Source organism: Terrapene carolina, unplaced genomic scaffold (genome assembly GCF_002925995.2).
Source record: "Terrapene carolina triunguis isolate 2854851 unplaced genomic scaffold, T_m_triunguis-2.0 Scaffold395, whole genome shotgun sequence".
In the NCBI taxonomy this organism is placed as follows: domain Eukaryota; kingdom Metazoa; phylum Chordata; order Testudines; family Emydidae; genus Terrapene; species Terrapene triunguis.
This window is the reverse complement of record NW_020664746.1, coordinates 2,181,913-2,193,421: the sequence shown is the minus strand read 5'-3', so window position 1 is coordinate 2,193,421 and position 11,509 is coordinate 2,181,913. Positions and strand designations below refer to the sequence as shown.

Genomic DNA, 11,509 nt, shown 5'->3' with positions numbered 1-11,509 from the left:
TTCATACTGTGATTAGAGCTGATCAAAAAATGGGTTTTCTTTCTGATGAAAATGTAGATGAAAATGGGGGAAAAAAACCAATGGTTTTCCATGGAAATTTTTGACTTTTCATCAAAAGCACCCAAACCCAAACACTTCTCTTCTGAAAACAGGGAAAACTTTGCAGTTTGGGTTTTTGTTTGTTTGACAAAAATTCAAAATTTTCCACAAAAACTAGACACTTCTAATGAAAAATGTAGTTTAGTTCAATACCTGATTACACAAAACAACAGTTCTGATGGAAAAATTTCAACCAGTCTTAAAAGTGATGGGTACCAATATAAGAACCTAGGGTTTGTCTACACTGCCATCTAGTTCAGACTAGAGGGAGTGTGAATAGCAGTACACACCATACTGCTGCATTATAATGCCCCTGCATGTATGCTGCAGGTGCAAACATAAAAGTCCAGAGCTCAGGACTACAGTAGTGTATTAGTTTCACCCTGTCTATTAAAAATACAGTACAGAGGAATGTATACAGTGTGAATCTATGTATTTAAGGTGTCTCAATGGGCACACATGCTCTGGCCACTTTTGCAAATATAGTTATTAACAATTATGTGTCATTCACTTTGGTAGGATTTTTGCCTGAGGAAGTGCCAAATAAAATACTGATCCAGCAAAACTCTTAAGCATATGCTTAATTTTAAGCACATAAGTAGTCTCATTGGCTTTAAATGGAATTACTCACGTGCTTACAGTTAAAAGTGTGCTTAAAAGCTTTCCATGATCTGGGTTTAGAGCCCAAAGGCCAAATCCTACACACTTTATTCCTGCCAGGAGCCACATTTCTGTCAGTGGGACTCCTCTCATGCGTAAGGACTTCTGACATGACTAGGTGTGCTCAGAATGGGGTCTCTTGGCTGTAAGCTCCTTGGGGCACATATTGTGTCTTCCTCATACTGTCTAATGCTGAGCATACTAATAACTCTCAATCAATAATACCAATTACTAGCCTTTTTCCAAGCAGGCTTATTAATTGTTCTTTCCCCTACCCTCCACAGATGTCTCATCTACTCTTGGTCCTACTTTCGTTATTTTCCCTTGCAGTCCCTCTGGAAGCGAAGTGGAAACTGAGGGAGAATGGTAAGCATTCTGCATTTACTGAAAACTATCACCGGTCGAATAGTTAAAAACAAATATGTTTGTGAATAAAAGCAGAGTTGCGTTCGCTACAATTCATGGGCTCATATTCTGAATTTTTCATGAGTATTTGGATAATTGCTGGGTTTTCATGAAAAGATTCAGGAGTCCCAAAAGTTTCATGAAGTTTAGCAACATGATTATTCATCTGAGAATTCACACCAGAAACTGCCTTATTCCCTATTCACTGTTCTCCCGTTTCAAGAGTTTCAGTCATGCAATCAGGAAGCAGAAACTGCATCTTGTGACTTAGGTGACAACCCACAAACAAGTAATGAAGAGCAAATAGTCAAAGTGAACATTTCACAAAAAAACCCAGGCCTGAAAATATTTCATCCAGAATGTTCAGAGCAAATAACTCTGAATATGAATTTATTCAAAGAAATACAGAATCAGTGAACAAATTATTCACTCACAGAAAATGGAGCTAAATTCAGGTGGTCATATTTAATCCCTTTACTCACATTGACCAGCACCTTAGTCTACAAGTATCCCCATTGACTTCAGTGGGACTTCACAGGGTGGAAGCTGGTATTCAACATGAGTAAAGTATCAGGGGGTAGCCGTATTAGTCTGTATCTACAAAAACAACAAGGAGTCTGGTGGCACCTTAAAGACTAACAGATTTATTTGGGCATAAGCTTTCGTGGGTAAAAACCTCACTTCTTCGGATGCATAGAGTGAAAGTTACAGATGCAGGCATTATATACTGACACATGGAGAGCAGGGAGTTACTTCGCAAGTGGAGAACCAGTGTTGACAGGGCCAATTCAATCAGGGTGGATGTAGTCCACTCCCAATAATGGATGAGGAGGTGTCAATTCCAGGAGAGGAAAAGCTGCTTCTGTAATGAGCCAGCCACTCCCAGTCCCTATTCAAGCCCAGATTAATGGTGTTAAATTTGCAAATGAATTTTAGTTCTGCTGTTTCTCTTTGAAGTCTGTTTCTGAAGGTTTTTTTGTTCAATGATAGTGACTTTTAAATCTGTAATAGAATGACCAGGGAGATTGAAGTGTTCACTTACTGGCTTATGTATGTTACCATTCCTGATGTCTTTAACACCATTAATCTGAGTTTGAATAGGGACTGGGAGTGGCTGGCTCATTACAGAAGCAGCTTTTCCTCTCCTGGAATTGACACCTCCTCATCCATTATTGGGGGTGGACTACATCCACCCTGATTGAATTGGCCCTGTCAACACTGGTTCTCCACTTGCGAAGTAACTCCCTGCTCTCCATGTGTCAGTATATAATGCCTGCATCTGTAACATGAGTAAGAGGATCACTCTCTTGCCCATAGTGAATATTATTTTTAATGAATATTTCAACCACTTCTGTTGATAGCTTTAGGTTATAAGACTATGCTGTGGTTTCCCTAAACAACATTAGGGGCACTTGAAACTAGAAGCGTTTCTGCCACAGCATAAGAACTACACCTTTGTGTCTTTTGGTACCTCTCTGGCATTTCCTGGTGCCTATGCTTCTCGATACTCACAGGCAGATTGGCAAGCCTCTAGCTTCATGTATTTGCACATTCATGACTTTAATAAGCAGTCTCCACTGTCCGATGTGATGAGATTCAGTGTCCTATTATTAGCAATGTTATTTGGCTTAAAGCCATCCGTTTGGTAATGAAATCTCCTGCTGAGAAGCAATCTTGGCTCATTGCTGGAATTGATGCTTCCTTCCAGCCTGAGTGGTGCACTTCTAAGTTCAATTGTGGTGCTTTCTAAACCTTCAGTAAATGTACTCTGTGTTCACTCGCAGGGAAAAACACAAACCCAGAGGACACTAATGACAACAGGGGCTCATGTGTCAGTGGTAGAAGAGAAAGGTTAGATAGGTTACATGGGGCAATGGCTGTATTTGGGGAACTGGTGTCAGTGAAAGTGCAGCTGGAGGTTCTTGATCCTGGCAAGAATGAAGCGGATTCTTGAGTTCTACTCCTCATTCTGCCCCTGATTAGCTGTGTGAATTTAAGCAATTCATTTACACATATCTTTGGCCTTAATTGCTGCCCCCCACCACCACCTGGAAAAATCTAGCAAGAGAAGGCTGTAAGGAAGAAAAATCCACAAAGATTGCTTAATGAAGTTTTCCTAAATTGTTTCATGAAGGGGAGTTTCTCCCAGTCTGGAGCAAAGGGCTCCACAGAGTGACTGAGGAGTATTCAGAGGGTCATGACTATTTGTTGAAGGCCCTGTACCTCTGCTTTGGGATCATCTCTCCCCTAGCAGCAACTTCATTGGGACCATGCTGAAAGGGCAACCAGATTTTCTGCTGGAAAAAATAGTGCCGCATCAGGCTCTGGGGCTTTAGAAGGAAGCAATACATACTCCTGGCTTTCCCTTTGCCCACCTGCCCCCTCCCCAATCACAGATCCCTCATACTGCAGAGATCTCTCCCTGGAATCCATGGGAGTACAATGCTACAGAGGTGCTTCACCCCTCATTCTGTGAGCAAAGACTGAGATCCAGTAGTCCTTACTCATCAGAGGAGTCCCACTGAAGTCAGTGGGGCTCCTTGCTGGAATCAAGTGAGTAGGATTTGGCCATTGGGCTTTAAACCTGGATTATGGAAAACATTTAAGCACGTTCTTAACTTTAAACACATGTGTAGTCATGTTTAAAGCCAATGAGACTATTTGTGTGCTTAAAGTTAAGCATATGCAGGGAATGACTGGGCCCTCATTAACTTTGATTTCCCTCTCTGTAAAATGGGGATAATGACATTACCTGCTTTGCAGGGCTGCTACTGTGCCAAATTCTCTGGGGACTCTGGAATGAAAATGACTTCTAAAGTGAAAATAACTCTGATTGCTCATGATGATTAAACCTGGAAATCTTGCCAAAAGACAACTGGGCCTTACTGTTGTTATTCATGCCAGTGGTGTTTTGCCAGTAGTTTCAAGGACAGCAGTGCTGGGCCTAAGATGTAGTTTGATTTTACCAGCACTTTAATCTTGACTAACACCCAACATTTATTTCCCTATAGTTTATGTCATAGAGTCAGAGTGGACTCAGGAAGCACCAGCTGAAGAAGTGGAGCTCACCTGCAATTTATCTGAAGACCAATCTATGTCAGTATACTGGATGAAGGATAAGGAAAAAATAGGAACTGACAAGACATTAGCCATTTCAGTCAAGGAATTTCCAGATGCTGGCAACTACACCTGTCACAAAAGTGATACCCATGAGATTTTAAGCTACTATTTTTTCCTTATTACTAAAAAAGACTCAAGTAGGCAAATATCTAAGTGGATTCTAAAAAGTTTTAAAGGTAAGGTAATGGGGCAATATGATGTTATTTCCATGTACAGTATGCGCCATAACATCGCAAAGGAAAAAAGAACTAATTGGAAAGAACCACTGTGCATGACTAATGAGGTGGATTATAATCTTTAGCATGGTACATCTTCAAAGTGCTGTTCGGGCATTAAGGGGCACATAATGCCCGCTCCTACATGGGTGCAGAGGTCCCCATGTGCAGCAGAACCAGGTGGATCTGATGTGCAATGCGGGAGCAGGATCTGGGGAGTCCAGCTTTGTATGGGGTTCCTATATGCTGTCACAAAGGATGAGTTGGGACCATGACTTTACAAGAATCTTCTGATCTTTCCCATATGGAGTGGGGGAGTAGAGGAATGCTAATGCTACTCTAGCCTCTAGGCTGGAGCAGCAACCATGGAACAGCTTCACAACATGTGGGGAAATGACTGTTCTTCCCCTTTGCCCTCGCAGCTCTCATCAGTGCCTAGCTAAGTAATTCAAACCACTTGCTGAGGAGAGCATTTGCCCCTAACTAATTAATCTTCATACAGCAGAGGTTACGTGTCTTATCTTAAAACCGCTGCTGAGCCAGGATTAAAACCAGTAGTTTGGAATCCTAGGCTCATGGTTAACACACTGGACAAAGATACATCTCCCAGAGCAAAATATCCATCTTCTTGTCTTTCTCTTGGACCACTAAACATTGTTAGAAGGGTGGAATCACTTCATTTATAGACATTATTCCTATCCTCAGCATGATAAAACCACCTTTGAAATGTGTCGCAAACAGCATGGTGAGCAATCAGAGAAATGAAATCATTTATTGAAGATATTGGGTTTGTTGAAGACAATTTTTTTTAATAGATGGGAAATATCCTATAAAAGAAGTGAACAAGCTCCGGGAAAAACAATGGCAACATAATCTCTAAGGGTCACTTTTAGACACCAGCAAACTTCCAGCCACTATTCAGCTGATGTGTATATTGTGCATTGTTTTCCTGGGAACAGAATCAATACCTGCCAGCAGGATTTTGTAGCGTTACTGTTTTATCTTACTGGTCAAACAATTATTTTTTTTTAAATCAATTTTTTCTCTCTCTTTCAATCTAGAGCCAAACAACATGACATTTTTAAAATGTGAGGCAAAGAATTACTCAGGGATTTTCATATGCTCATGGAAGACAGAAAATGAGAGTCCAAATGTGAAGTTCACAATCAAAAATCTAAAAGGGTAAGAGCTTGTACTTTCCTCAGCCACTTCATTAGGATAATAAGGCCGGAATACCCCTCTTTGTCAGCATGTGGAAGGGATACTACAAAAATAGTTGGCCACCTATCACATGAACTGGACCAGGGGAAGGCCACTTTCATCATTTGAGGATGTGGACCAGCACATTGGATATCCTCTACAGGACAGTCCCTTCTAGGTCCACCAAATTACTGCACGGAAATCTGGTCAGGAATTAATATAGCTTAGAAGTCTAAGAACTCCCATTAGATCTTCTCTGCAGAGGCTGTAATGTAGCTGCAGAGTGACTCAGGCAGTAGAACTGCAGGTGAGGAGAGGAATTTCAGCCAGACATAGAAGCAAATCATCTTGCAGAGTCCTTCTCTCCAGATCCACTGGCTGTATGGAGTTGGGAGGTCAAACACTATATGCCCATAGCATTCTCCCTGTCAAGGACCCTGAGGGGAATACTATGAGAGAAACTTCTTGGGGATTTCCTACCTTCCACTCCCCTCCCATGGGTTTCTCCAAGGCAGGGAGTGCTCTGGCCCAGTGTTATTTTTATTTGTTATAAGGGGAAATAAGCGCAAAGCATAATTTGCTGGATGCAAAAATACAGTCAAATTCTGGCAGTATTGTGTGGTGTTATTTCTTATGGAAACATACTCAGCTTCACTTGTTTCCTCCAGCTGGGTTTGGGAAAGGGGCTGAAGAATGAAGTTAGATATTAGGCCCTCCACTCTAGTCAATAAATAGTGGCATTAAAGAAGAGACTGTCTTTAATTTATGCCCAGAACGCCTATTGACATGGGAGTCTCATGTACCGAGACATGCTATTTATGACACAGCAACATTAGCTTGTCCAGTGACATGGTGTCATTGAAGTATCCGTAAGCAGCACTTTATTCAGAGCTCTCCAGCATTTCCATTATCACTCTCTGCTTTGAATTCAGAACTCAAGAGGATGCGTCTGGAAGTGTAATCTGTGGAAGCCCTATGCCTCAACGCTATGAACTGGAGACAATGTACACAGTCAGTTGTCAGAAAACCAACCACTGCCCATTTGCTGAGGAACACCAGCCCATTGAGATGTTCCTGGAGGTCATTGATGAGACACAATATGACAACTGCACCAGCAGCTTCTTCATCCGAGATATCAGTGAGTGGATCAGAAATCAGCTTTTATTTTTAAGTGTATAAAACTTGTAGTGAATTCAGTGATCCTGAGTGAATGACTGTTGAGGGACAATAGTGCTGATTAATGAATTTACTGCTCCAACAGTAATGGCTTCCCCACACTACCTCTATGTCACCAGTGTGTCTCCGACCTCACCTGAGAGCTGAGAGGGATTAATGCTTAGCCCGTTATAACTGTATTCTAGGCCTGTAGGCTTCCCTCCCCTTATAGGAGTAAAGAAGAACAAAAACTGGCAGAAACCAGGAAGAGGTTGAGGCATAGGTGCCGACTCTGGGTGGTCCGTGGCTCAAGCATCCACTGAAAAAAAATAGAAGGTGCTCAGCACCCATGAGCCACAGCAAAGGCGGCAGGTATAAGAAGTTTGAAACGGGGCAAGAAATGATGGATGTGGCGCACCTCCCCTTGGAGACATGCCGGCCCACAGCATTTGGAGTGCTGCTGCTGTCGGAAGCTCCTGAGAAGTGGGGGAGCCACACGCACCCGGACTGTGGCCCCGCCTGTGCTCCACCCTGAGGCCCCGCCCCCACTCAGCCTCTTTCCCCCCTGGCCCCCCCCCCGCGCCCCCCCTCTCCCCCCCCCCCCCGAGGCCCTGCCCCCACTGCACCTCTTCCTGCCCCCACTCCAGAACCCCGCACAGGAGCCCCTCTGGTCCTTTGCATGAATTGGGAGTGCCACAGTACTAGAAGGGCCAGGCTGGGGAAGGCAGAGAACAGAGCCAGAAAGCAATCACTCTCTGTGGCAGGCTCCCCTCTGAAAAGTGCAGATTTCCAAGTGAATATCTGCATGGGTGCTTGGAACATCACGAACCGCAGACATCTACTCCTGCATATCACTGCCCCAAAGGAGAGGAGGAGCTTGGGTACACAGAGATAGGCAGATCAACGGAAAAGTTGCTACTGAGTTCATCAAGCTGTCATGGGAGAAAGGGGGGTTGGCCAGCATTCTGGAGAAGCAGACACTCTGCCAAATTTACACTTTCCTTCCCTGTGCATTCTAAAGGTCAGCAGGGTTTGAGGCTGTGTCCCTTCCCTTTGTCTTCTGCAGCCCTATAAATCCCTTCATCCTTGAGGGGTCTTATAAGGAGAGCTCTGTGAATGTATCCCTCTTCCGCAGGAGGGTACAATATAGTCCCTAAACCTCAAGCACAATCTTGGCCTAATTTACTATGGTTTCCAACAGCTGTTTGACTGAATAATTGGTACTAATAAAGCACAAAGAGCTGATACTACGTAGCTAATGAATGCTAATGCAGTCTTTATTTTCTCTTGCAGTAAAACCTGACCCACCCGAGTGTGAGCATGTGGTCAAAAATGGCACAGTGACTTGGAAATACCCCAGAACATGGAGCACACCAGAGTCTTATTTCCCTTTGACATTTAAGGTCAACGCTGAAGAGTCAAACCCCAGCAAACACAAGGTATTTGTAATGGGGAGTTCTCATTACTCTTAATGTGTATATGATGCGTTCTTTTAAGAACTTGACCCGCTTCCCATTTTGTCTACACAGTAGCATCCAAGTAACATGGATTCAAACACTGTGAAAACAGATCAGTCTCAACATTTCAATAGCAGGTTCAGTGATTCCTCTATGTATCTGATCCAACCCTGTTGTCCTAACTTAAATTACCTAGTGATTTCAATAAGGAACTTTGTCAGAGTAGGATTGGAGGGTTTGTAGTTTGGATAATGCCTTGGGACTCGCTGCAATCAAAAGTACTCTGTTAATGTAGGATATTATTAGTATTTAGTGATGTTTTTCCACTGAAACACCCCAATGGCCTTTAATTACCAATCTCAGTCATGTGCATGTAGCCTAGTTTTTATGATATAACTCTCTAAGCCATCCTGTTATCTCTATTATGCTTTCCTCTTTTACCCTTCTTGCCCAACCAATTGTTTGCTTCACTCAGCTGTTAAGTTGTAAGATCTTTGGGGCAAGGCCTCTCATAAACTATACGTCTATGCAATGTCTCTGGGGCTCTAGCCTAGTTGAGGTCTCTAGATTCTAACCTAAGATAAATAAATAAATCTGCTATTGACATATTTTCCAAAGAACACCATAGAAGTCATCTAACCCGATATGACCTATCTCTACATATGAAAGATAATCATTTGTATTATGTCTTTGCTATTTGCCCAAACTTCAGGTCTCATAGTCAGGGATCTTTTTGACTATGAGACATAGTCAAAGTGAGTGCTCTACTTCGGGATTGTGCCAAGATGACATGTGTACTATCCAGCACTGGAGACAAGAAGATCTTGGTAGTGAGGTGGAGGGAGGAGTGAAAAACGTCACACCCAGCATTGCACAGTCATGTTAGCATAAGAAAAAAGTATCTGTTGACTCAGGAATATTAGGCTTTGTGGATCCTGAGCTGGGGAAAATCCACAACCTTTTCCTACACCAAGGACAAAGACAGCCTAAGTTTTGCCGTACTGAGTTGCATGTAGTTTGATTGCACGTACACAGTTCAGATTTGCACAGAAGAGCTCTTGCTAATAGAGTAAAAAATCAATGACTCATGGTCTCACACTACCCAAGAGGCCGGAGGATACTTTAGTTTTTGCCAACTGCTTCCCAATTTCCAGCAGCACGTTATTAAGTAATACTAATTTTTAGGAAGACATAAAATAGATTTGTTTGCATTGCTAATGCAGCTGTGCGGGTTAAACACAACAACTACTACGTGGCAACTTGCCCACAGCGTGACACCAGAAATCATTGGCATAATTAGCAAAAGGACCCGCCATCTTCTGTCTCCCAGTCCTAGGCCTTGACCACAGCGATATACACTTGTAGCTATGAATTCACTTAAGAATAATTCATCAGGAAATACACACAAATCTATAATATAGAAGTATTAAATAAAATCCAATATATAAAATATTCAAAGAAATAAAAATTGAACATTAAAATTAAAGTATATGGTCAATCAATAAACTAAGGGCCCGTTCCCACATTCCCATTAATTTCACTTACAATAGAACTCTAAATGCAAAGATTAATAACAAGATAATATCCATGTGGGGCCGTGAGTATGAGTCTACACTACGGCTTTTATCCCCACATTCTGACTGACATTCACCAAAGCTTATAAGAGAAAATAAAGCAACCTAAATTATACTTATTCCACTTCGTGAACAGACCTAACAGGTTAAAAGATTACTTTGTTAAGTAAAAAAAATGAAGAAAGTGCATACCAGCAGATGGAGCCATCTCCTTAGGTATGGTTCTTTGCACTGAGGAAGGGCCTCATTAAAAATATAAAGGTGCATGCTAGCTTTACAAGAGTTTTTTATAGGAGCTGCATGTCCACCAATGGAAATCGCACTATGTAAGGACGTGCCAGGGTATTTCAGATCGGTTTGATTCTACTTGTAATACTTTCCTTTCTGCAAAAACTTCCTCTTTGCTCTGATACAGCAGCGATAACTAATGTGAGCACATTTTCATTTTTGCCACAAGATCAGCTAGATAACTTTAACTGGATGTTTGAGTAACTTCTGCTTGACCACTTACAATCCATTGACTAGACTGTGTTTTTGTTCATAGTCTTATGATACTGATGAACAGTTCATTCACTTGGCAACGACAGGCAAGCTAGAGAAGATCTACATCCAGGCCAGAGATCGGTATTACAATTCATCTTGGAGTGACTGGAAACTCTGCAGGTAAAGCTCACGGCACCATTTATCACAGTAGCAGATGTGACTTTTGACTACATGGGAAGAAGTGGAGCTATGCTAGCTTATTTTTCTCAGATATTGGGGTTTTTTTACCCCCTTACTACTGCCCTATTTGTAGTCCTGAATGAAAGAAGTTGTTTCTTGAAATATCTTTGAGGGAACAAGAGTCTATATAAACATGTGACTACAATGTCCAACACAGGCTATCATTCTCTTCCTCCAAAAGCCCTGGAGAAATAATTAGAATTCATTTACACTAGACAGGAAACATGTATCTAGGATTCACCTGGAACAGTTAATGATTAAAAGTGCTCTCTGCTTAGCTAGGTATTTGTACTGTGTCCTTCAATGAGTATATGACTGCTGCTATTGCACTGCCAGAACGTTGAGCTTTTGTCTCCCTCTAGTGACTGGTCTATATAAGAGTGTAAGAGACTGCTCTTGTGGACTTAACAGGATCAAGTTATATTAGTAAAGTGAACTAGTGTGAGACAGATACAAGCTGTCTCAGTCTAGTTCTTTTGGGTTCATCAATGATAGTTTTCCAGTAGTAACAGTCCTACGGAGACCCTGAAGTAGAGTTTGTCTGTTCTAAGGGGATTCTAGTTCTAATTATTTCCCCAGATAGTACCCTTTGTTTTGCTGAAAATTGAAGTCAACACTGTTGTCTTTTCTGAGGCAGGACAAAGACATGGGAGTGATGGCTCCCTCCATGGACAAAATAGAACAGGCTGTGGAAAAAATGGAAAAATTCTTTGAAAAAATTCTGCAGAATTTTTTTCTTTTCCTGTTTTTAATTGAAAAACACCTGGACTTCAAGGTGTTCAGGCCCACACTTCTGCATCACATGTAAGCACTTGTGCAACTTTGGTCACATGAGTAATCCCACTTAAATTAAATAAATAAAACTACAATGGTCACAGGCCAGATTGTCAAAGGTATTTAG

General features: G+C 41.9%; 1 protein-coding gene across 1 annotated transcript; it reads left to right on the top strand.

Moving 5' to 3' along the window:
- The first annotated feature begins 1,043 nt into the window (after positions 1–1,043).
- On the top strand, positions 1,044–10,552 carry IL12B (interleukin 12B). The gene is made up of 6 exons (XM_024216568.2): positions 1,044–1,125; positions 4,176–4,460; positions 5,561–5,681; positions 6,632–6,837; positions 8,148–8,293; positions 10,430–10,552. The coding sequence occupies exons 1-6, from the start codon at positions 1,044–1,046 to the stop codon at positions 10,550–10,552; spliced, it is 963 nt and encodes a 320-aa protein (XP_024072336.1).
- The last annotated feature ends 957 nt before the right edge of the window (positions 10,553–11,509 follow it).

What these genes read in the sequence shown, in the direction of transcription:
- IL12B (XM_024216568.2), top strand. Translation starts at nt 1,044, where the DNA reads ATGTCTCATCTACTCTTGGTCCTACTTTCGTTATTTTCCCTTGCAGTC. An exon ending in GATTCTAAAAAGTTTTAAAG is followed by an intron (nt 4,461 to 5,560) that starts GTAAGGTAATGG and finishes CTTTCAATCTAG; the next exon opens with AGCCAAACAACATGACATTT. An exon ending in ACAATCAAAAATCTAAAAGG is followed by an intron (nt 5,682 to 6,631) that starts GTAAGAGCTTGT and finishes CTTTGAATTCAG; the next exon opens with AACTCAAGAGGATGCGTCTG.